Here is a 26,603-nt window from a genome sequence, read left to right on the forward strand (position 1 = left end):
AAGCCACGTCTTCGTTTTGGGACGCACAAAGAGTTGTACCAGCGTGCGGTCTAGTACATGGTGCACACCCAGTGGGAAGCTAATTTTGAAGCAGCTCACCTTACACTGGAAGTCTGGTGCACACGCAATTCAGCAGAAACTTCATTCTCTAGCGATGCATTTAACGGTTGTTATTTTACATGAAAGGCGCACACCCACAGGAGGTTCAGATTTTCAGGGAAATACGAGCTAGGTTTAAGAACAGGGTGTGGTGTCCAGCGAGGACGATAGCCAGGTGAGGCATAATGGATTACTGTAAATATTGATACACACACTCGTGGCTAGTGGTATCGGGAGATCACTCACGTGCGATCACTCCCCTTTTATTTAACCCCGCAGGCCATGCCTGGCCTGCAGATGACGTGGTCACTGTTCCGGCTAACACAGGACTGCTAACTGTTACATCCCTCCTCAACTCGGATCTTGAAAACAAACCTTTGGAAACAGTCTCATGAATATAACCAGTTCCTACACAGCAGTGTTGTGTGTCTCACCACACGAAATCCTAAAGACGCCTGATAGGACGAGAATTAGGCCGGAGGCAGTAACGATGTGGCTGGCCTCTGATGGACAGCTCGCCGGCGTCAGTCTACTTGGAGGTGAGCCAGGAAGCAGAGGCCCTGGGGAAGCAGACTCTGGGGTGTCGTCATTGTCTTCTCCTCAGTCAGGCAGGTCCCTGCCCGGGTCCAGCAGGTGTTGAGGTTCAGACTCTGCAGATTCTGCTGGAACTTCTTTGAACCAGGATATGTTGCGAGATATTTCCTCACTCCTTCTTCTGGCGGTCACGATAGTTCTGTTGCAGGCAACAACTGTCCAGGTGCCTGGTTCATGGATGGTCCATCACTTTCCCCCGGGCTGGCGTCTTTTAGTAGCACAGTAGCACCCAGGTGGAGTGACCAGGGTGCAACGTGGCGTCAGACACTTACCCAGTGATTCTGCAGTCCCCTCCTTGGCTGGGTTTCCTCGATGTCATGGGACGGGGGTGTCCACCCTGGACACGTAGGGGTCAAGTCTCTCCATGGTTCTCTGAACATGGGGGACCAGGGGCTCCGCAGTGTGCTGCAATGTGGGGTGCTTCGGTATTCCCTGAGGAACTCATGGAGATGCCGCTCCGGATCTGCTTGTTCCACACTGGCAATACGCAGCATTTTGTTTAATGTTCTTATAAAATGTTCTACGTCTCCATTGGCTTGGGGCCATTGGGGTGTGACACGGTGGTGATTTATCCCTTGTTGATTGAGGAATGTAGCAAACTCAGCCCCATGGAACGGGGGCCCATTGTCACTCCGGATCTCCATGGGGAAGCCAAATGTGGCAAACACCTTTTCCAAACGGTGGTCACATGGGTGAAAGCAGTCGACGTGACTGGTTCCACTACAGCAGAGGTCTTCAAACTTTTGGATGCCGAGACCCCCCTGTCAACATTTTGAGGCGTAAGGACCCCCTCCTGACAAAAATGTCTAAACCTGTTGACTAAATTGCGTGGGATGAAAATGTAAATGAGGTTATGTGATGCCGCGTATTTTGGGATAGCATTGCTTCATTATTTTGATATTTGTTACACACAGTAACGCTGAGGAAAGATTTCACCCAATCAGTACCCATTTATAACCAAAATACAGCAATTATCATCAGAAAGATTTCAAGTCAACCTTTGTGAAGGGCCTTCCACTCTGCAGCAATACGTGCTGCCACATTAGAAGCTCACCTGGCCCTGACCGGAAGAAGCAGGGGTCCCTTAAAACCCTGGCGGTTTTGTGTAGAGTTAAGCCGTTTACCCATGCAGCTTTCCTCTCACCCCCTCCCTTCCATCCCTCTCTCCTCTCCTAACCCCGGATCCCTCTCTCACTTTGCAGGTCATTTTCTTTCACCCCTTTTTACAACTTCTGAACTCTCCCCATTCAACCTCTCACTTCACCTTTAATCACCTCTTGCCATTCTGTCCTTTCACTGCCCTCATCTCTAACAGTCTCTCACATTTATCTCATGGCCTCTCTGGCCCTGTCACCTCCCGTGCCCCTCAGCACTTCTCATTCACCTCGTCTCTTCATTCAAATTTTTGTCTATTTGTATCTTACACCTCTCCAGTCCCCCCATTCCTCTTTCACATCTCCCCTTTGTTCTAACAGAAGCCCTCACCTTTGGATCACACTCACTTCTTGCGTGTCCACACTTCTCTTCGGCAATTCACATTTCTCCTCATCCGTGACCTCTTCAATCAAATTCTCTCACTCCCTTGCTGTCCTCTCTCATTTTGGGTGCGGATGCAAGTTCAGAATGGGATGAATGAATGTATGATTACTGATGGGCTTGTTTGAGTGAGTTGCATATTGAGTAGTGAGGGGGACAGGTGAGTGAAGTGTCACATGAGTGCAGGATGAGTAGTGTACTCGTGTGACTGCAGGTTGAGGTATAGTGTGAGCAGGACAAATGCATTTTGAGTGCAGAGTGATCACTGTGAGTGCAAGGTGAGCGGGTGAATGGTGCAAGTGCATGGTGATCAGTGTGAGTGCATTGTGATCACTGTGAGTGCAAGGTGAGCGTGACAATAAAGGGCGAGAATGAGGAATGAGTTGTCTGAATGCAGGGTGCATTCCCAGACCCTTTCACCTTGTGGATGCCCTGCTGGGTAATCTCACAAGGGAATACCAGGACGGGTTCCCTAAGCAAGCTCTTAGAGACCGGTTGGTGATTTGCGCTATATAAATATCTGCACATTTACATGAAGTAACTCAGCATGTTATTGACGGGGGCGTAGACTTTAAGATCTAAGTTAAACTATTGCGGCATTAATCGGGGATCGAGGGTGAAGGAAATAAATAATGTGCTGATCCTGCAACAAACTTCCAGTCCTATGGTTAGGGTTACCAGCAGATTATTTTGATGGCCCAGTCGGTACAAAAAAAAGCAGTCACCTAAAGCGGTATTTTCAGCGCTTATCTGTGCATACTTCCCAGGGCCGGCTTTAGTGCTGGTGGTGCCCTGTGCGACAATGTTTGTTGGTGCCCCCCAATGACCACCCCCACCATGGATTCTCTCACTAGCACCCTTTAACAGTGACCAAGTCTCCATAACCCCACACTCTCAGATGCATTGAATTAGTTATATAGTGCCACTCATACCAGTGTAGGGTGTCCGAGCACTTTGCATCACACACACATTACACAGAGACAATCAATCATACATGTGTAAATCAGTGTATAGGAAATGTTACATAAGCCATAGGACTAAAAGTATAGGAGTCACATGTCATCCATACTGGTAGGCAGTATAGTTCAAGAGTGCTTGGTGTGGAGAAGCACAAACTCAGAGTAGAAAAAGAAACAGCATAGTTGGGAGTTTCCTTTAATAATAAGAATTGATTTCTAGCCAAATTAACCCTTTTTGCAACATTAATCAATGGTCTAATAATGTATTGTTTGTAGTGTGCATGCTGTTCTAGGATGAAAGTTAATAGCTCTCTATTCTATATTAGGACTTTAAGTTATAAATTGCAAGTAACAAAAGGATGTCTCTTTTGAAAGCAGTAACCTGCTGATCTCTTCACATCATACACACTCTGTAATCTACTTGGTACACGTTCTTTGCAGCCGGCATATTAACCCTCTGCACTAACTTCACCTAAGTCAAAACCTCAACTATACAAAATTCTGATCTCTCTCCAGGAAGATAATTAATCACACAAGTTATCTTGACATTTATGTGAGGCCTGGTAATTGCCGGGGAAAGAAACGCTGCAGCAGGTGCTTCAAAAGCACAATAAACTTTCACACACGGCGCCCCCAGGAAGCCAACTTTTTATTCCTTTCCATGAAATGCATTCTCACACTACGGCAGTGAATGTAAAATCCAAATGTAAGGAATAGGCACAGTGGGGACCCAGGGGGTACTGGAACCAGCAAAAAAACCTAAGCCTCTGTAACCAGTTTACAAAGGCATGTTAAAATGCAAATGGTCTTTAAAGACGTGTGAAAAAACACGGGGTGCCGGAGATAGGAATCCAGACACTGCCCAGCTGAGCCCCCAGCAGCTCAAGTTTCACTGCAGCAGCCCGGGCTGAGACACAGGACGGGGGAAGTGTGGGGGGGGGGGGGGGCTGAAGCCTTTGGGCCTGGGCAGAAGTGTGACTGGGAAGGCGCGACCCCCTTTGCATCACTCCACGGCCCCCCTGGGGGTCGCGCCCCACAGTTTGAAGACCCCTGCACTACAGGATATTTAGAAAATACATCTACGAGGATGAGCGTCTATTTCCCTCCAGGGAAACTCCCAAAATCTTTGCTCACTTTCGACCAGGTTACGGTGCTGGCCTCTTCCGTGATTACAGGGGTTGGCCTCACAGGAGCACTGGTTAATTGGCAGGTGGGGCACCGGTGCACTAAGTCTTCAACCATCGCTTCGAGCTCTGGAAACCAGACTTTTTCTCTCATCCTTGCCTTCATTTTGGTTACACCTTGGTTCCCCCTATGGGCCAATTGAGTCGCTCGTTGCCTTAGAGCTTGCGGTATGAATAGCCTCGATCCTCTTAGAAGTATTCCATCGGGCGTGGCGCTCAGTTCGCTCCTCACCTTCCATACCTTTGTCAGGTCTCCCCGGTCTTCTGGCGCCCATGTGTTGGCCTGTTGAAGGTAGTTCCTCCACGATCCCTCTTGAACCACTTGAAGAGTTCGGGTGTATATGGGGTCGTGCTCAGCAGCCTTCTTGATTTCTTCGAGAGTCATCGCATGGAGCACGCCGCCGCTGAGACCAACTGTACGTATTGTTCCGACCCTTCGAGGTCATCCTCTTCGACCTGGGGTGCTGGGAGAAAAAATCCGCTGGGTTCTTTGTTCCAGGCCTGTATACTACTTCCATATAGAATTGATCAGTAGCTGGATGTACCATGACCAACATCTGGGGTCAGCGAGACATAAATCTCCTGGGAGGCCGTCTGGTCCGGGAGCTTTGGCAGGGACTATCTTCTTTATTGCTGCTTCTATTTCGACCAAAGAGAAGGGTTCGCTAGCATTCCCTGCTGGAGGGATGTCTTTGGGGCCGCATGGCTCCTCCAGACGTCCGTCCTCTGTAGCGGAATACAGTTTTTCAAAATGGTCATGCCAATCTTGGCTTGTAATGTGATTGGGAGAAGTCCCTAATTCCCTGCTGTTGCCCCAGCTCACTAGTGTCAAAAATTGGTTCGTGTTTTTTGCAAGGCTGGCATTCTTCAATTCCTGCCAGTGCGATTCATCCCACTCGATCTTTGCTTAGTACAGGGCAGCACTATATTCCTTTCTAGCTGACTTGACCAAGGGGCAGTTCTTACTTCTGATTGCTAGGGCTAGGGCCTGTCTTTTGAGCCTGCAATCCTTGGTGTACCATGGGTGCTGGCTTTTTTGAGGTACGCACAGTTTGCTATGCTTGCTAGGTGCTTGAAAATAAGAGCTCAGTTGTTCCATTGTGCATGAGTGGATGGTAGGGACTGCTGCCTAGCCGCCTGTATATGCGACTGCGGCCTGAACCTCTAATGTGTTCGTGGACAGGACTTCCTGGATGCCTGCTATTTTGGTATCTTGCAAGGAAACCTTGTGCCAATTCAGGTACCCTTTGCAATTAGAGGGGACGATATCAATAGTAGGGTTTGGGGCCCAAATTTCCTGAGGGTGACATGGTACATCCCATGGGATCTTCATAGTCATACAGAGGGGGCTGTGTTGCTGTCGGTCGTGGTACCCACAAACATGTCAGTCATTTTACCCCAAACTTTTACGTCAATTAAGATGTAGTCAATACGTGAAGGGCAGCTAACTCTGTTAAAAGTGTTTGACCCCTGGATGTCCGAAGGAGTTCTACAGTTGGCTGCCCTTAGGCCAAACTCTGTGGCGAGCGCGTTAAGTTGGATTGCTAGGTGGGTCCATCTTTTGACAGGGGGTATGTTGAGTGGGGGGACAGACCATTTTCTATCATCTCCCTCAAGTCACAGTGTGTCCTCTGAGCACAAAGGCTGAAAGGTACAATTGAAATCTCCTGCAACTAGAATTCTTGCATGAGGTGAGCAGCTAGATAGATCTTGTTCTAATAGCGTAACAGTTGGCGATGAGTTGCCCCCCTTAGTCCCTCTGATATAGACATTAAAGAGATCTAAAATGCCCCTTCCCCTGGGGCCCTAGATGGTAAGTCTCAGGATATCGGGGCTCAGGATTGGCTGCATGATTCAGCAGCCCAGGGCAATATTCACCCAAATAATCAGTCCCCCTGAAGGACACCCTCGCCCTGGAGAGCAGAAGCAAACATATCCCGATTTGTATAGTGGGACCAAACTCCAAGTCTCCTGGAAGATACAGATAGCAAATCCCTCTATCAGTTCATTCCAGTGAGGGAGTAGCAATTTATTTTTTAATCCTGCCACGTTCCATGATATAATCTTCAACAGATGGGGGTTTGGGGCCAGGGCGAGATTAAGATTGCTGCTCGATGTTTGTTGGCTTGGTGACCCTAGGGGATAGGGCATTGTGGTGGAATCGGGAGGTATGCAGGGTCCTGCCTCCTGAGTCCTCTGAGCAATACCGAGGTGGTTACTTGGGCCCTTCATCCCCGTGTTATCTATCGGTAGTTCGTGCTCATCAGGGGGGGATAAGAAATTGTGAGGGCTACACTTGATACTTAAGAGAGTAGTGCTTTGATCCTTGTGTGGATGAGGATCATATTGTAGTCAGTCGACTGCTTCTAAGGATGTCCCTCCCTCTAGGGTAGCAGGTGTCCCACCCCCTGTGATTGTTTGTGCTCGTCTGAACTGTATGGATGAAGTGAGAGGGGGGCAGGTTCGATACTCAAATGCAAGAAGATTCTCTGCCAGTTATGCGGTGGACAAAGTAAGTTCAATGCAGTCGTGAGATTGCGCAGGGGACGAGCATCTTCGGGCCCTAAAGATGTCCTCGCGTATCATTGAACAGCAACCCCTGATGTAGTAAATCCATGTATGACTTTGTTTGTTAAGGAGTCATCACTTTTGGGGACATTCTTTTGGCCGAGCCTAGGGACGTTCACCATAAAACAATTTGGGCTATGCGGCAGGGGAGAGGTGCATGGATAATAGCTCTGCTGGAGACATTTAGCTGGAGGGCGTGTTCTCGATAATGTGGTGGAGGGTCGAGCATGATCTATGGAGTCTCAAAGGGCAGCTGGATTGCAACGCTCTTTGGGTATATTGACCTTTGAGTCGCGAGGATCTTTAGGTGTATTGGCATTTGAGTTGTAAGGATGGTTGACTTTCGAAGCTTGGAGGATGGGATTTGTGGGAGGTATTAGGGGTAAAGGAACAACACCGCCTGATGTGGCCCTTTCGGTGGGAGGCATCCTAGTTGCCAAATGGGGTTGTTGGCCATGATAGGATGAATGACTCGCGTGCTGTTGCCCGAGTGGAGCCATGGGGAGTAGGGTTTTAACCAGTGCGGTGAGTTCTTCGATCATGTGTCTCATGGTTACTATCTCAGACCTGAGGGTATTAATAAGCTGGGAAGTGTCATGTGGTACAGATGTTTGCTCTTCTTTACTTTCTATTTGCAGTGTACTTAGTGGCTGGGGCACTTCATCTATGACGGTGTTGTGCACGACTGCCAGTGGTGCAAATCTATTTGAACAGTGAATGGGGGGACCAGGTACACATTCATCAATACAAGTGGAGGATTCTGAGCGGTATACATCCTTTGCTTGTCCTTCTACTTGTGCCGCTAGTGTAGTGTTACTATGGTCAGAAGTTCCCTTTCAAGAGTGCTTATAGAACATTGTAGGAATGGTAGGAATAGTGGGTGAGCGGGGGGCGGGCTAGTAGGGTTGGGAAGAGGTTGGCCATCAGTGCGGGCGCTGTTGGTTCTGCGACTAAGATACCCTCACACTCACTAATGAGGGTGTCTATTCTATCAAGCACACAATTGCTAGCTGTGTGTTTGTGGGATTTCCTTGCCTTTTTCCCCTTGCCTGCCCCGCTGTTATTACTGGTTCCTGCCCCTGTTCCCTCCATGACTTTCCGTTTGCCCATAGTTTAACCAAGTTAAAGTGGTTTGAGCAGTTCACAGATGGTAGCCCACAGAGATGGTTTTAGCCCAAGCAGCTGTTGATTATAAAGGGCGCATTTACTAGTTGGCGTAGAGGGTTAGTAAGTCTTAGAACCGGGACGCAAAGTTCAGATGAATTAGTTCTTTTACAGCGTCTATCACTCTGCACTGATCCTCCTCAAACGTGGCAAAAGTTAACCCAGTACCTTATTGAGTTGCTGGGAGGCTGTAACGAACAGAGACACGGTCCAGGGGTGAGATGAAAGAGGGGTGGCACTGCCCTGCCTCTTCCTGGCAATGACGGGCAAGGACAGGCCCGCCCTTGGCCTGGGCTTTGCCCAGGCACGGCCCGCGCGCGTCCCGCGCTGTGGGGGCTTGCCAGTGCTTAAATGCGCCTCCAGGCGCTGGCGAGTGACGAGGCAGACAAGGGAGCAAAGGAGCCTGGGAGATGGAGTCCTGCAGACCCGCTGCAGCTGTCTCTCTGCCCCCGTGCGGTCAAGCTGTGCATCCCGGGCTGCGGGGGCTTGCCGGTGCTTTAATGCGCTTCCAGGCGCTGGCGAGTGACGAGGCAGATGAGGGAGCAAGGGAGCCTGGGAGATGGAGTCCTGCGAACCCGTTGCGGCTGGCTCTCTTCCCCCGGTGCGGTCAAGCTGTGCGATTACTGAATAATCAAAAAAGGAGTGTGTTTGCCTTACTTGTTTTACTGCCCTTTCAAGTACCAGGAGGCAAGAAAAGTTGAGTGGGACCAAAACAAGATATCGCAAGATCGAAGCAGGCACACGCTTCTCAAACACACAGTGGTTACTTTGTTAAAGACATTAATTGGATCAACATCTATAGAATCTTAAAATTGCATTTTTTACAGCAGAAAATTGGCAATATTGATGACCACGCTTATCGGCACCACGTATCCTTGTGTATTTTAGTCGAGTGTGGTGTTGAGCTTTACCCTGAATGTCCTATATGACTATTTCAATGCACCTGTCCTAGCTTTAAAAAAACATAATTAACGGTTTTTGTCTTCACCACTTCTAATGGGAGGCGGTTTAGCATAGTTCTTTACCCTTTTGTTTAATTACTTTTCCCCAGATGTAACTTCTGAGACCACTAATCTATTAAACTTATCATGACCTCTAGGCCAAGACTTGCTCCTCTGACAAGGGCTGCCCTTGATATTACATTTATCTTCTTTAGAAAGTTCAATATTTTCATCTTTCAATCCTTTCCCTGCAAGGTAATTATGTATCTTACTCTTATTTATTGCTGTTTTATAAAACGCAGCCTTAACCCGTGTATGTGTGTGTGTGTGTGTGTGTTTCAGAGTACTCTGCATTTTATGACTGAATGCCTCTTTTTCAAGCTCATTTAACTAATGAACCTTTGCAATTTGAACACAATTTAGTACTGTACCATCATATTTCACCAGCAGCATCACATTTTTAGATGCAGGGCTGTCTCCTGAGAGGATCACTTGTCTTAACCAAGCCCTGTGTCCAAACCTTTCTTCTCGGTTGTCTTCAACACATGTTGATTGCTTTCTAATGATAGGGCACTCGGAATTGGTCAGAGTTTTCTAAAGAAAAGTTATACCATTATACACCTGATGCTCCTGGTCCTGGTTTTACGTCCTTTGCAGCCCGTTGGGAGTACCTGGTCTGCAAATAAAGCCTATCCAAAAGAACTGTATTCATTTAAAGAGCATTGGTGAAACCCTGGTGTGATTGTTGGTTTACAAGCAAATGTTGGGCCTCTTCCTATGAGTCACCAGCCATTCTCAACCAGATTATGCATGATTCTGACATATGTTATTTGATTTATTCCATGCTCGAATGACCCCCCCCCCCCCCCCCAAGGGATATCTCGGCGTGACACCAGGACGTCAAATTGTAGGAGCTATCCTTAAAATAGATGGTTCTTAAGTACTTACCTAAAATGGAAAAATTGTCACTAGTATGTAATTGCAGTGGCAGTTTATTCCAATAATGGGGGGCAAGAAAGGAGAACGATCTGCAACCTGAGCTGGGTTTACTGAACCTGAGGACTTTGAGCACGGCCTTGTCGCATGATCTTAAGTATCTGGAAGGGGTATAGTGGGTGAGCTTTGAAGATAAATAAGTACATAATAACATACACAGTTAATGGAGTGTATACGCTCTGAAGAGTTGGTTGGGTTATTCTCAAAGGATCATCAAACCAGGACTAGGATTACTACAGTAAGCATGAAGCTAATTTTCTCTTGCTAGATATCGTTGTTCTGAATCCTTCCTAAGTGGCTGGGAGCTTTATCTTGTAGCCAATCAGCAAGTTAGGGTGAGATTGAAAATGCTGATTATGTTCAAGCAAATGTAGAACTTGATGATTAAAACAGCACCCTTTCTGTAAATTGAATCCAGCAAGTGATGCTTAGGAAAGCAAAAGGAAGGGTTCATGTTAAAGCCATGCAAATGTCAACATTAGTGGCCACAAACTTCTAGAAGCTTACCGATGTTTCCCTTTCTTTGACTAAAACTGCTTGAAGTCGTTGAAGAACTGAAAATCAAAGAGTTCCTTTAAACATTTGAAAATGCAGTAGACAATCTGTCTTGGGAATTATGTCATCCGCTGCTGTATTTCTATGGTTAAGTCCACTTTAAGTGTTGGGTGCATAAACTGAAGATTTGCTAGAACTTCTTTATTCTTATTAACATTTCTGAGCTCTGAAAACCCCCAGGTTGTGTCAAGTTTCTTCAGTAGAAGCATGAGACCCAGGATTAAGACCAGACATAATCTTTATGCTAAAAGTCTTAGAATTGTAGAAATGGAATACCAAATAGCTCAAAGGTCCACACTGTCTACCAATCATTAATCTTATATAGCATTACAAACTAGTACATGGCAACTAAGCACAAGCCAAAGTTCCAGTTCATTAATCCTCTACCCTTAACGCAATATCTACCCCCAAAAAAACAGCTTTTCTGTTAAGGAGGGCTGGTCAAAAGAGGTCACTGGAACATAGAAATTATGCATGATGAAAACAAGAGCCAGATGCCTTTGGGTAGCCATCCACTCTACAAATCCAATAGAAATAGAATATAAATTTTCATGGAGGAGATAATTTGCATAGGATGTAAATCAACAAAATTAGGATTTACTGCCTCCTTTTTCTCAAGGAGAAAATGCTGTCGGGTCAATTAAGGTGAGCAGCCACTGCACACAGATTGTGTGTTCACATAAGTCCACTTTATTTTATTTATTTATTTATTTATTGCAATTTTTAAAGCGCGCAAATACCCCTACGGGTGTCTCGGCGCTAGTGTTTACAGAGCTCGCTGATGGTGTGACGGGGGAGTTTAGGACAATGAAAACAGCCATGTTTTAAGGCTCTTTCTGAATTTGAGGTCCCTGTGGTGGCAAAACAGGCAGTAAAGAAAGTTTTATTCAATATAATTCGAGAAAAGTTTATGCCCTTCTAAATGAGCCAGTGACAGTATTTTAGGCATCTTGGAGAGATTATCGCTGCCCATTTTTGTTAAATGTGAGGGGAAGGGATCCTTCTTTACCACTCCTTACCATCACAGAGCTTGTTAGCTTACTTCTTGATAAACCAGCATTTGAACATCATGGCATCATTGACAACATTGGTCTTATATGTGCTGCAAGAAAAGAGTCTAACATAAAGCAGTACAAGTCCATTTGAAGAGCCTACATTTTCATGAATTCATATAAATACTCTCTTGATTAACTGCACAGATCAGAAGATGACTAGTCTGGAAAATTATGCTTTAAAACATCATGGGATGTAGACTGGGATAGACACACTGGACTGGGTACTGGGTACTGCTCTAACGGCCACTATTGATAGATGCACACCTGAATGCAGGAGTAAAGGAACGCCAAACTGTGGGTAAATTGTTAACAGTGGCGACTCCTCCACTTAGGCGTAGGAGAGTTGCCCCACTCCGAGTAGTGAAAAAAGGAAAATAATTATAATAACGTAACGTTATTATCATTTTCTTTTTCCTACTGCAGTGGCTCCGTTGTTTCCTAGGGGTGAGGCTGGACCCTGTGATGCAAGAGCACTGCAGGGGGAGGAATGGTGGCACTCCAAGTGTGCCTGACATTTTGACTAGCTCTCTCAGGCCGCCCAAAACGGTCATGCGCACTTGCCATGTTCTCCATTCAGGCTGCATTACAGCCTGGGTGGAGAACATTCCCCAGGCTCCCAAGCTTAGTCTGAACGCTGAACTGCGGCACTCAGACCGTTGTGATTGGTCGGGGGAGCTTGGGAGCTCGGGTGCTTCCTGCTGACGGCCTCCTGGCAGGAGGAAGACAAGAAGATGAAGAGGTTTGGAGGAGAGTTGGCAGCAACACCGGCCGTAGCCAGGTAAGTGTTTTTTTTATTTTATCTTTTTCATTTCCCCGACCTACTCTCCCACCCCTCGCCACCCTCACTGTCCTCCCCGCCTCACCACCGAGTCCGGTAGCACTGATTGTTAATGAGTGGAGTGAGGAAGGAGCAGTGTTTCATTTGTAAAAGAAAGAGTGTCTGTGCCAAAAGCTCTGCTCGGAAGCCAGCAGATAGTGCAATCGAAAGTCAGCCTGACGAATGCCAAGATTGCTAGTCTTTAATCCACTACCAGACGCTCCCTACCCCATTTCTCACTATTGCAGGTTCCTGCTTTCTCTCTTTGTGACGGTTTTGCTTACTTTCTTCTCTCTGTCTTTCTGATCTGTGTTTTCCCACTCTTGCACTAAGGAAGTATCTGATGCTAGAAATAAGTACCGGTCCCCAGAAACAAGTGCTGGTGGCCACTACTGGCAACCACCAGCACAAATTGAGCACTGGGAAGGAGGAATGAAAGGACAGCTGTTTCTTCTATACATCTTGATAACAAACGTTTGCTTCTCTTTTGGTATTGCAATGCTATGTCCACCAAAAGTATGCTGATGCTTTATAAGGCTGGTTCTTGAAGGTCACATGGTCTTTAAGAAAAACAACTTTCAAGCACCACCAAAATCCAATATCCGATTCCCTCTGATCTTCTACATGACACGTGTTGGTCTTGTCCTAGGATTTCTTTGAACCTTGAAAACAAGGAGAGGGACTCAAATGGACCAAAGGGATAAAGCACCAAAAACCAGAAGGTTCAAAATAATAGTTCCCTTTGGAGGTATTGTACATCTAAATCACTAACATGTTCACCACTAGTGACATTCACACAGTATTAGTTTAAAATTGCACTCGGGATGCTAAAGCACTTATTGGAAAAATATATATTTTTATTCCAAAATCACACAATATGTTAAAAACATGTGAAATGAACAATTAGTATAAAAGAACATTTCAAAACATATTAACATTTATCACCAGAAAAAGGAGGTTCACGCGGAATGTCTGCTTGTGGAGATTTCAATGCCAGCCTTGTCCTAGTCACAAATGACTTTGAGATCTGCCTTCTCTTCCTGTCCATTATCCATCCTCGAGATAAAAATCCAAATCGCGCTCTTGGCCCTGCAGTTGATTTTGTATGTGAATTTTTAAGTGTGCAATTGTGGTGTCGGCGGTCTCCGTCCGACACGAGATCGTGCATATAATTACCGGTGGCGAGGAACCGGGACTGGGCCTAATCATGCCGGAATAAGGTGACGGACACAGTGTGGCTGTTGTACTGGCCCCGCCGCCGTAGCCTAAGTGCTTACGTGCGTGCGTAGCCCTCTTTTATTATCTTCAAAAACCACGTGACCTGACGCGTACGCATTGGGCGTATCACGTTAGTGTCACGACATTACATGCAATCCTGTATTTGCACAATGATCTGATTCTGTTTTTGGCACAAAAAGAACCTGAAAACCAAATCTAAAGAAGGTCTAGATCTGCATCCCAAGACACAGAAGAGAACTTGGTGAAATATACGATGTGCTGCAGTCCTACAGACATCAAGATTATTTCTTTCACACGAATAATGATTTATGAACTTGATTTATTTGTGAAATAATAAATAATCTAGAAATACTTTTCGAAATGAACAGTCTAAAAGTAAGATGTTTCTTGCGCTTTTCTTTCAGTTTACACTGAATGTTACCAATCCAGACAAACCGGTTGCACCTGGGCTTCAAGTGACAGCTACTGTGGAATATCAACCAAACGCAAAGCAAGATGTTCGGGACAAACTGAGTATTTGTGTCGACGGGCAAATAATAACAATACCTGTGCTAGGGTATGTGATTTAATCAACATTTTTTTCTCAATTTTTAACAGGTGCACTAAGAAGATTGAGTCTGATTTGTGAAAAAAGAGAGCCCTTCTTTTCACTTGAGGATGTACGCCATCACTGTGGCATTCACTTTTCTCTTTGGTCTAGTCAACAAAAGTAACCTTCCATTCTTGTTACTACGCATCCATAGTGTTGTCAGTCAAGTTGCACTTACACTGTACTTAGCTACTTTCCCAATAAGGCCTGCATGAGCCTGAAAGTAGGTGTGACCCCCTGGCATTCCAGTCATAGTTTTAACATCTTTTTAGTCCAGTATAAGGAAATTGAGAACAAAAACAAGACTATCTTGCCACCAAGTTGTTTGGTGTAAGAACAGTTGTGTGTTTTGTATTGCTTGTCCTAGTTTAGCCTTCTATACCCCGCATAACCCAACCCTACTCTGCATATAGCAATTGCATATTCCTGGTATTTAAAGATTTAGTTCCTTGCTATAATATCTATGCTGACTTTTGATGCCCCCCTAACTTGTGTTTTAACCAAATCTGCTTGCATAAAAAGCATGATCACTAGTAATAGAAGATCAGTCACTAATCACTAAAATGGACATACAGATTGACTGAGTGCTGTCAGAGGTCTGGCATGACATTTGTACGTTTGTACCCTGGATATCCGCGACTAATAGTCACCATGACCCGCAATACCCCATAGAACAGGAAAAGAAATCTTAAAGTATCTTACTGTTCATGGAAGATTGATCTCTGTAACATGACAAATTAGGCAGTCACTTTCATTTTTTGGAATCGAGGCAGTTGCTTCTTCAGTTTACATATTTTAACATACCGGAAAGATTTACTTGTCTGCCTAGCATTATGGTAGTTTTATGCAAAAGTTTTTTTTCTTTTTTTTAAATTGAAGTTTAGTAGTTTGACAAAATATAGACATTGTTTTCCCGCTTTACTTAAAAATTATGTTTCGAGTACAAGCTGTTAAGTTGTAAAACCTAAAAAAAATGTCAAAGATACGTAAATTGTGCTCTTAAATACACTGTCCAATGCATCTTCTCCCGTAGCTTTACTCCATCGTGTATGCTTGAAATGGAGACAGAGGTCAATTTCGGTACATTAATTGCAAACAACAAAGTGATCTCCAAAGAAATTAGCATCACGAATCATGGATCTTTCCCAGGTAAGGGGCCCATTTCACCTAAATGCTCCAACGTTTTGTTAAATGGTTGTGCTTTGGAAAACGCCAGAGTGTGAAAATTGCCAGGCCTGGACGCACTCCTAATAGTCTGCTATCATCAGGTCCCCAGATGAGGTTTTCGAATGGGAGTATTTAGAATAAACTTTTATGCACGGGAAATCGCAGGGCTTGAAATGGTCTAGAAAAACTGGGCGAGAGTGGTGTGTCTCTCAAAGGGCCGTGGCCGATGTAATTAATGGTGTGGCTTTAAAACACGTAAGTTAAAAGTCTGTGCTTAGCATGGTGTGCCCCCTGACTGGGATTGTGCTGCTATTGTCATTGCATCCGGATATATAATATAAGTAACAGAGGCGCAACTAGAGCCAAATTTCGGGGGGAGGGGGGGGGCTAAGAATTTCGTGGGGGGGGGCTGAATCTTTAAGCAATAGGCAGAGTGGAGCTGCAGGGGCTCTTAGAAGGGGTGAAACAACAGCAAGGCCTCATTAACATGCAAATGGTCTTTTAAAGACCTTTGAAGTGCTCGGCTGCGTCTGTGTGGGTGCCCAGGAAGCTGTCTCATCCCGGGCTGCCACATACGACGGGGGAGGGGGGGGGGGGCTGAAGCCCTGTGAGTCCAATGGGTGTAGTAACATTCCACCTACAAAAAGCCAGGACTGTTGGCGTTAATGGTGGTTAGTTGCGTAAGATAAATACGCAATAACTATGGATTCGGTGCATGTAATGTTGAAAATGCTTCCGTCTTGAAATGGTGGGACTGAAAGTACTGTAACAGTCTTTTTGAAGTTACATCAAAGGCAGTGAATGATGGCACTGTTGCAGAGTTAGGATTTGCTTTCACACTGATGGTGAGGAAAAAAATGGACAGCCCGATAGGGACCCGTCTCAGCACCTGCTTTTTAGAACTACCGGTGCTGAGCACTGGCAGGACCCGCCCCACTTAAAGCCCTGTGAAAACACATGGAAGTGTGGAACATGGGTGTTTTAAGACTGCTGTCTTAGAAACAAGTGGGAATACACATTTACGAAGGACTACAAATATTGTGCAAGTAGCCCTTGATAACTGTAAATAGGGTACTAGAGCACAATAATTGCAATATCTGATTAGAGTTAAACTTGGACACGTTATGATTTAATTTGAATGCTGTTCTTACCTTGTTCCTTTCATGCTAGTGTATCTGCCCCAAGTCGAAACTGACCGTTTGGAACTGAGAATAGAGTTATCACAGCCTTTTTGGCACACTTGTATTTGGCACTGCATTTTGCTGGGGGTTTACTTTTGCAATGCCACTTGATGTCTGTTGTGAGAGAGAAATTAAAACCAAGGGCCTGACTTAAGGGTACTTTAACTTTCTCCAAGCAAAAACAATGTTGCTAATTTTACTCAGACCACGAAAGAAAACCCCCAACAATGCCTACACATGGTAATGGCCACAAGCATCCATGCACCCCTCTCCATCTAGAAAGAAACATCTCCAACCAGAGAATGGCTGGACTAAGCTAATTGCATCTTCCTGGTCATCAATGACTGGGCTACGCAGCGGCAGCCTTCTTGCTTATTGGCTTGGTTGCCAGCAGCTAAGCACAGGAAATCTTGGTAACACTGTCATCTTAAATCTTGGCAGTCCATGGTTAGGCAAACACAAGGAGAGGATGAACAGAGCGCTGAGGCACAGGGTCAAGACTGATTTGCATATAGCTGTGTCTGAACTGGGGTGGTGAAGTGAGCTAAAGAACGATGATTGTGAGACCGGCCTTACGGCGTTGCCCTCCCAATCATCCAGCCAACCTACAACCACCCTCAAGACACGACATCTCCGACTCCGGCCGCCCCAGCCACCCAGATCCGAGGGCCGGCCAGAGCCCTGACAGACTCGACACCCTACCACGCATGTCCGACCAAGGGAGCGGGAACCCTCGAGCCAGACCCAGAGGCGCCAGCCCAGTCACACCTCGGGTCGCCTTCCCCCGGGAAGACTCAATCGGCCACCAGGCCCCTGGGGAGCAGGCGCCTCCCCTGCCGAGCGTCTGGGGTCCCTCCCAGACCCACCTGAAAAGACCAAAGAAGTGAGCGGCAGGAAATCCCGCCGAACCCCCTCCGTCACCCCAGGCCCCCCTCTGCGAGGACTCCGGACTTCAAAGGCAGGGGGAGTATAACAAGGGGTGCCGGGGGGACGAATGTAGAGAAGACCTGGAACCATCCGAGCCTGCTGACGCTGTCGCGGCTCCTGAACGCTGAAGTCACCTGGGCCTGCTGAGTGACTCGCGGCCTCTCGCTATTGAACCATCTGAGCCCTGCTGACGAGATCGCGGCTCCCGAACACTGAACCACCTGGGCCTGCTGAGTGACTCGCGGCCCCCAGCTATTGAACCATCTGAGCCCTGCTGACGGAATCGCGGCTCCCGAACTCCGACCACCTGTGCCTGCTGAGAGACTCGCGGCGCTCCCCTTGAGGACGACTCGGTAAGAGATCGCCCAGAGACACGACACCCTCCAGCTCGAGGATTGTGAGCTATCCGCAGGGTACTTCGCAGAGACACTACCTTTAAAGACTGTCCCGCTACCCCCATTCCCCACTACCGATTTGTGGTACCTTGTGCCACTGCTGTACTGCTTGCACCTTGGATCATAAAGATCCCTTGAAACCATCGATAAAAGAACCTATCGTCCTACAAAGAATACGTGTGGTGTCACTCTGTTCGTAGTGTTAGCTCAGGGTGTGCGCGCCTGGTTCGGCCTACTTGGGAGAGGTGGGTCAAAGGGGTGGGCAAGACCGGTATCGAACCCCCCTCCGGCGAACGCCTTTCCAACATTTGGTGGCAGAGGCCGGGATCCGAGCCGACACCGAAAGAGAGCGTGCGGTGAACGACTGACGCACTACCAAACAGAGATGGAAGGAGAAACCTCCCTGGGTGCTGCAGGTACCGAAATAAGCTCACCGTTCCGAGAGGATCAATTGGACTATTACACGCATAGAGAATTAAAACAGTTTTGCAAGGACCTTGGCATCACTACCACCGGATTAAGCACAAAGGAAGACTTCCACAAAGTATTGAAAACCTGGGTCGAGACGGGGGCGCCCCCGACCCAAACGGAAGGAGACTCTGCCCATGAACCACCAAGCATCCCGGTGAGAAACAACGGGCCAGAGGGGAACCTGTCCCCCGAGGAGCTAGCGGACCGAGAGAGAAGCCGCAACCACAAACTTGAACTGGCAAAGCTAAAAATCGAGGGAGAAATAAAACTGGCAGAGAAAAAGTTAGCCGTCGAGCAGTTACGGCTACAAGGGGAACTCGAGGAGAAGAGACGCCAAAGAGAGCACGACGAAAAAAAACTCCAGCTGGAACATGAACGCAGCCTGAAGGAGATCGAGTGGCGGGCTAAAAACGAAAAGTCACAGCCGTCCGGGAATCCACCGTCCGCTCCCACCGGGGAAACCAAAGTCCACATCCCCAAGGATGTGGTAAAAGAGTATTACAAAAATGACGATATCCAGCAGTGGTTTAAGGCCTACGAAGTCGCCATGACCTCTCACCCAGTCCCGCAGAAGGATTGGGGGGCTGGCCTATGGGGCCGGTTCTTAAGCGAAGGAAGAGACACCCTGCTAGATCTGCCCTCCATGGTCATGAACTCCTACAGCCACATGAAGGAAGCCCTCGTGGGCCGGTATGGACTCACCCCCGAAATGTACCGACAACGGTTCCGAGATTGCAAGAAGATACCGGGCACCACGTGGGTAGAGTACGTGAACTTTTACAGCCGAGCCTTGGACGGGTGGATCAAGGGCAGCAAGGTCTCCACCTTCGAAGAACTGTTTGATCTGATTGCCTGGGAACATTTAGCGGCCAATTGCTTTGTAGAACTGCGCCAACATCTCCTGGACAGTAAGCTCACCGACCCTCGGATGCGGGCCGCTGAGGCTGATCGTTGGGTGAACACCCGGGCCACTCGGGGCCCCGTGGGGGACTACGGCCGCTACAGTCAAGGGCCCCCCCGCCAGAGGGGCGGAGGAAACCACGGCCGAACAAGAGACTTCCCCGGGGGGCCCTCACACAGCCCCCCCAGCAGCCCATCAGCGGCAGGTTCAGCCCCGTCCCCAGCCAGCGCCGGAGCCCCAGGACGGCTAGGTCCACGAGCTAGGATCACCTGCTTCCGCTGCCAACAGCCCGGACACTATGCCAATGACCCCCAGTGTCCCCAGTATCAGCGAACCGCAACGACCAAACCCCGGCCCGGCAGATGGCCTCCGTGGCTCTGGGGGAAGAGATGGAGGACTCCGAAGAATGGGAACCAGCGGCCATGGCCCTGGTCTCCCTTGGTGATCGAGAAATGGTCCCCGGGACACCCTTGCCCGCCAACACAAAGAAATACCGACAGCAGGTGACCATCAACGGCCACCGAGTCGAAGGCCTCCGCGACACCGGGGCGAGTGTCACCGCGGTCCACCGCAGCCTAATCTCAGAAGCCCAGATCCTAACCGGTGCCCTCTGTCCGGTCATATCCGCCGACAATTCTGAGAGCCTCTGCCAGATGGCTCTGGTGCCTTTCGAGTGGGGAGGGGTCTCCGGAGAATTGAAGGTAGCCGTCCGAACATCACAGCCCGTAGACTGCCTCCTGGGCAACGACCTGGAGAGTTCCCCGTGGGGGCAAGTGGAACGAAGAGCCCATCTCGAGATGATGGGCCTACCAGAATGGGTCTGCGCCACCACGCGCTCCATGACCGCGCGATTGCCTCTCGCCGCGGGTAGCGAGGCCCGCGCCCCGAACACTGTCCCTGAGGACCGGGACGCCCTACCAGAGCCGGACAACCCTCCTTTGGACGGAGGAGAAGCCACGGACCCGGGAGAGGGGCCGGAACTGTCCGCCCCTGAGGCACTGACTGAGCTTGGAGAACTGCCCGAGGTGGCCCAATGGCGCTGTGAGGGAGGGACCTCCCGTGAAGAGTTCTGCCAGGAACAGGCCACCTGCCCTTCCCTCGTGGGACTCAGACAACAAGCCGAAGCCCAGTCCGCCGGTGACCGAACCGGAACCCATTGGGTCTATTGGGACAATGGCCTCCTATACAGCGAACAAAAGTCAGCCGAGCTAGGCGCAGCCCGAGTACTGGTGGTACCCCTGCGTTTCCGAAGCCTCCTCCTGGGCCTGGCCCACGATGTACCCTTGGCAGGACACTTAGGCCAAGACAAAACATATCAGCGATTAGTTACCCACTTCTATTGGCCCAAGATGCGAGCGAATGTAGAAGTACACTGCAAATCCTGCCTCACGTGCCAGGGCAGTGGGAAGAGTGGCGGAAAACGCAAAGCTCCCTTACAACCGTTTCCCGTTGTGAGTACCCCGTTCGAGCGGGTCGGCATCGACATCGTGGGACCCCTGGATCCGAAGACCGCCCAGGGCCACCGCTTCATCCTTGTCCTGGTGGACCATGCCACCCGCTACCCCGAGGCCATTCCCCTCCGCACCGTGACGGCCCCCGTGGTGGGCCGGGCTCTCATGGGGATCTTCTCCCGTGTCGGATTTCCCCGCGAGGTTGTGAGTGATCGCGGCACTAACTTCATATCCCGCTACATGAAGTCCCTGTGGCAGCAGTGCGGAGTCACATATAAGTTCACGACCCCCTACCACCCCCAGGGCAACGGCCTAGTGGAACGCTTCAACCGAACCCTGAAGGGAATGATCCTGGGCCTCGAAGAGCCCCTGCGCCGGAGATGGGACGTCCTCCTCCCTTGCCTCCTGTTCGCGTACCGAGAAGTTCCCCAAAAGTCTCTGGGGTCTAGCCCCTTCGAACTGCTATACGGACACCCCGTCCAAGGGCCCCTGAGCCTGGTCAAAGAGGGCTGGGAGACAAGCCCCGGGGGACACCCCCTGATGTGTTCCGCTACATCCTGGCGCTCCGCAACCAGACGAGGAAGTTCAGAGAACTCGCAGAGGCTAACCTCGAGGCCAGCCAAGAAGAAATGAAGCGCTGGTATGACCAGAACGCAACCCTGGTCGAGTTCCAGCCGGGCCAGCAGGTTTGGGTCATGGCCCCGGTGAAGCCCTGCGCCCTACAAGACAAATGGACTGGTCCCTTCAAGGTGATCGAGCGGAAGAGTCAGGTCACGTACCTGATCGATGTACAGTCCCCACGGAACCCCCTCCGGGTCCTCCACGTGAACCGTCTCAAGCCCCACTTTGTGAGAACGGAGTTAAGTTTGCTACTGGCCACCGATGATGGGGCGGAAGAAGACACCGAACCCCTGCCCGACCCCCTGTGCGCTAAAGACCTGGATGGTTCCGTGGAGGGAGTGAGACTTTCAACCACCCTCACTCCCCAACAGTCCGACGACTGCTGCCAGCTGCTCAGACAATTCGCAGACCTCTTCTCCCTCATTCCAAGGGTCACCGACTGGTGTGTCCACGACGTGGACACCGGCGACAGCCCGCCTGTGAGACACCGAGCCTACCGGGTGCCTGACCGGGTCCGCACCTGCATCAAGACCGAGGTACAGAAGATGCTAACCCTTGGAGTAATCGAACCCTCCGACAGCCCCTGGGCCAGCCCGGTAGTTCTGGTCCCGAAAGCGGCTTCCCCTGGGGTCGCCCCCGAACTAAGATTCTGTGTGGACTACCGGGGGCTCAATGCGGTCACCCGAGCAGACGCTCACCCTATTCCCCGCGCCGACGAGCTCATTGACCGCCTTGGGGCCGCACGGTTTCTCAGCACTTTCGACCTGACCTGCGGATACTGGCAGATTGCTCTCACGGAGGGAGCGAAAGAACGCTCCGCCTTCTCCACACCAGATGGACACTACCGCTTCAGGGTCATGCCGTTCGGGATGAAGAACGCCCCAGCCACGTTCCAGCGGTTGGTGAACAAGGTCCTGGCCGGACTCGAGGAGTTCAGCGCAGCGTACCTTGACGACATCGCCGTATTCAGCTCTCAATGGCACGAGCATCTCCAGCACCTCCGGCAAGTACTAATGGCCCTGCGCCAAGCCGGACTAACCGTGAAGGCCAGCAAATGCCAGCTCGGGCAAGGCTCCGTGGTCTACCTGGGGCATCAGGTGGGCAGCGGGCAGGTCGCCCCCCTCCAACCGAAGATCGACGCCATCAAGTCCTGAGAGCCCCCCACCACTCAGACGGAGGTCCGGGCCTTCCTGGGCCTTACAGGGTACTACCGGAGGTTCATTAAAAACGATGGTAGCCTCGCGGGGCCCCTCACGGAGTTGACCTCCAAAAAGCTCCCGAAGAAGGTGCAGTGGACCCCCCCGTGCCAGCAGGCGTTCGACACCTTGAAAACCGCCATGTGCACCGCCCCCGTACTCAAGGCCCCCGACTACTCCCAAGAGTTTGTGGTCCAGACCGACGCATCCGAACACGGCATCGGGGCCGTCCTCTCGCAGTTCAACGACAAGGGCATCGATCAGCCCATAGCCTTCATCAGCCGAAGGCTGCTGCCGCGAGAGCAGCGTTGGAGTACTATAGAACGAGAGACCTTCGCCGTAGTCTGGGCCCTCAAGAAACTACGGCCCTACTTGTTCGGAACCCATTTCCGAGTACAGACGGAGCACCGGCCTTTGCGGTGGCTAATGCAGATGAGGGGGGAGAACCCCAAGCTACTACGATGGTCCATCTCCCTCCAAGGGATGGACTTCACTGTCGAACATCGCCCCGGGACGGATCATGCCAACGCCGACGGCCTGTCCCGGTTCTTCCGCTTCGGCGAGGAGAACCCCCCAGTGGATGGGTAGTTCTCCACGCCTTTCAGCTGGGGGGGACGCGTGTGAGACCGGCCTCACGGCGTTGCCCTCCCAATCATCCAGCCAACCTACAACCACCCTCAAGACACGACATCTCCGACTCCGGCCGCCCCAGCCACCCAGATCCGAGGGCCGGCCAGAGCCCTGACAGACTCGACACCCTACCACGCATGTCCGACCAAGGTAGCGGGAACCCTCGAGCCAGACCCAGAGGCGCCAGCCCAGTCACACCTCGGGTCGCCTTCCCCCGGGAAGACTCGATCGGCCACCAGGCCCCTGGGGAGCAGGCGCCTCCCCTGCAGAGCGTCTGGGGTCCCTCCCAGACCCACCTGAAAAGACCAAAGAAGTGAGCGGCAGGAAATCCCGCCGAACCCCCTCCGTCACCCCAGGCCCCCCTCTGCGAGGACTCCGGACTTCAAAGGGCAGGGGGAGTATAACAAGGGGTGCCGGGGGAACGAATGTAGAGAAGACCTGGAACCATCCGAGCCTGCTGACGCTGTCGCGGCTCCTGAACGCTGAAGTCACCTGGGCCTGCTGAGTGACTCGCGGCCTCTCGCTATTGACCATCTGAGCCCTGCTGACGAGATCGCGGCTCCCGAACACTGAACCACCTGGGCCTGCTGAGTGACTCGCGGCCCCCAGCTATTGAACCATCTGAGCCCTGCTGACGGAATCGCGGCTCCCGAACTCCGACCACCTGTGCCTGCTGAGAGACTCGCGGCGCTCCCCTTGAGGACGACTCGGTAAGAGATCGCCCAGAGACACGACACCCTCCAGCTCGAGGATTGTGAGCTATCCGCAGGGTACTTCGCAGAGACACTACCTTTAAAGACTGTCCCGCTACCCCCATTCCCCACTACCGATTTGTGGTACCTTGTGCCACTGCTGTACTGCTTGCACCTTGGATCATAAAGATCCCTTGAAACCATCGATAAAAGAACCTATCGTCCTACAAAGAATACGTGTGGTGTCACTCTGTTCGTAGTGTTAGCTCAGGGTGTGCGCGCCTGGTTCGGCCTACTTGGGAGAGGTGGGTCAAAGGGGTGGGCAAGACCGGTATCGAACCCCCCTCCGGCGAACGCCTTTCCAACAATGATGGATTCAACTCAGGGGGTGAGTGTCTGAAAAGTTTCAGCGCTCCGTCCATCATCTCCTTGTGTTTGCTTAGTCCATGGTTAGGAACATGACTTTACAGCTTAATAATAAGAAAATATTTTAGACCCATGGGCTTCTAAAATACACTTCCAAGAGAATAATGAGCACTTTTCACTAATCTGTAGGTAAGTCAGTTTCTACCAATTGGGGATAGCCAATTCAACATACATTTTGTAAGGGGTTAGAACACTGACACTGTGGTCTGGCTAGCAGGCCTCGGTGCACTCTGAGTTGAAAAAGCAGCAACATCACTCCAAAATGTGGGTGTGAACATGCAAAAGGGGCATTTACTTAGTTGGCCACCGTCAGACGCAAGGTGATGAGTAACTACCTCTTGTCCTGGTGGTGCTCATCATCTAAGTGGATGAACCTGGAAAAGCCATCTGCATTGGCATGGCCAATCCCAGGTCTGTGTTCCACTGTTAAATCCATAGCCTGTAGTGAGGTGGACCATCTCAGTAGTTTGGGGTTCTCTCCTTTCATCTGCCTCAGCCATCTGAGAGGTCTGTAGTCAGTTTGAACTCTGAAGTGAGTCACAAAAAGGTAGGTTCTCTACATCTTCAGGACCTACCCACAGCAATGGCTTCCCTCTCAAAGGCAGCCCAATGCTGCCCTCTTGGGAGGAGTTGCCTATTGATGATAAAGGCAACTGATTCATTCTGACCCTGGTCATTCAGCTGTGATAGTACTGTCCCAATCCCATGTTCTGAAGCATCAGTTTGGACAACAAACTCCTTGCTTAAGTCATGTGCTTTCAGGACATGTTCCGAGCTCAAAGCTTCCTTAAGGGTGTCAAAGTCCTTTTGACATTGGTCAGTCCAATTGACTTTCCTTGCCTGTTTTTTTTAGGTTAACTTTGTTAATGGGGCCACTATTGTACCATACCCTTTAACAAATCTCCTGTAGTGCTCAGTCAGACAAAGAAAGGTGTCTGTGTCTTAGGAGCTTTCCAGGTCACAATTGTCTGGATCTTGGTTTGGAGAGATTGTACATGGCCTCCACCCACTCAAGTACACTATCGGCCCTTCACCTATCTGGCAGCTGCTTGCCTTGATAATCAGCCCTGCCTGTTGAAGGGCTTGAAGCACTTTCCTTAGGCAGACCAGGTAATCCTCCCGAGTGGAACTAAAAGTCCTCCAAACCTGAAAGTACTCTGTTCACAAACCTCTAGAAGGTAGCAGGGGCATTTTTCAACCAAAAGGCAATCGTTTTGAAATGATAGTTGCCTTTAGAGGTTGAAAAAGCAGACCTCTCCTTGGCTCCAGGTGTAAATGCTATCTGCCAATAACTTGAAGTCAGATCAAAGGTGCTCAGATACTTGGCAGCTCCCAACTTATCAATGAGGTCATCTGCTCTTGGGATGGGTGAGCATCAGTTTTGGTGACTGCCAGCGGCTGTTCCTCCATTTGGGCTGAGAAGTGTTGCACCCCCGCTGCATAAAAGCATTGGTGAAAAATAAAATGGTAATAAAATTAATTTATTACCATTTTATTTTTCACTGCTGCTCTTATTCCGTGCTAGGACAGGGCAGGGCTATTGTTGCTGATTTGCAACAGGGAAGAAGTGGTGCCAACTCCTGTTTAAAGTGTATATGTCACTGTGGCCGGCTGTCTTGCGACAGCCAGCCTGACATGCGTACTTTAAACCTCTTCAACTTGAGCTGTTTCAGACAACTGGGGGGAGAGAAGGCACTGGCCCTAAGTGCCTAAAAGAGTGTCAGCCATCCCCCTCCAACCAATCCTGGAGCTAATCTCATGCTGCTTAATATTAGCAGCATGAGAGTAGTGTCTGGATTGGTAGGGGCTCTGGGACTTGCGGTGGGACTACTGAAGAGGAGAACACTGAGGATGTGTGGGTAATTAAAACATACTTTTTGTTTTTTCACCAGTTGTTTAGGTTGGTACTCCACCTTGGAGGACTTCTGGCCATACCAGTGCTTGACAAGCTTCTGGCTGGCCTCCAAGTTTCTGTTTGCCTTTTTCATGTATTCAGCCATTCTAGAGCGAAGGCCAAGTACATAGTCCAAAATGTCTTGTTTGGGTTCCTTAATAGGTCTCTTCCACCCTTCTCTCATCAGACTTAAAGGACCTCTTCAAGGGTGTACAAAGAATAGCTCAAATGGGCGGAAAACTACTCCTTTCTGGGACCTCCCCTCCAAAGCAGGCATGAAAGTAGAATACACCCTCTCCTTCTGAATGTCTCAGTTAAACTCATAATCATGCCCTTCATGGTCTTGTTGAACCTT

The 26,603-nt window shown here is 49.6% G+C and overlaps 1 protein-coding gene across 1 annotated transcript in view; it reads left to right on the forward strand.

The window, feature by feature from the left end:
- CFAP47 (cilia and flagella associated protein 47) overlaps positions 1-26,603 on the forward strand; it is a 2,697,962-nt gene that overhangs the window by 16,558 nt on the left and 2,654,801 nt on the right. Inside the window, exons 2-3 of the mRNA XM_085622577.1 lie at positions 14,112-14,263; positions 15,330-15,445. Coding sequence (XP_085478703.1) covers positions 14,112-14,263; positions 15,330-15,445 — 268 coding nt within the window. The remainder of the gene's footprint in view (positions 1-14,111; positions 14,264-15,329; positions 15,446-26,603) is intronic.

The sequence above is a fragment of the Triturus cristatus genome, chromosome 8 (genome assembly GCF_964204655.1).
Source record: "Triturus cristatus chromosome 8, aTriCri1.1, whole genome shotgun sequence".
NCBI classification, from domain to species: Eukaryota; Metazoa; Chordata; class Amphibia; order Caudata; family Salamandridae; genus Triturus; species Triturus cristatus.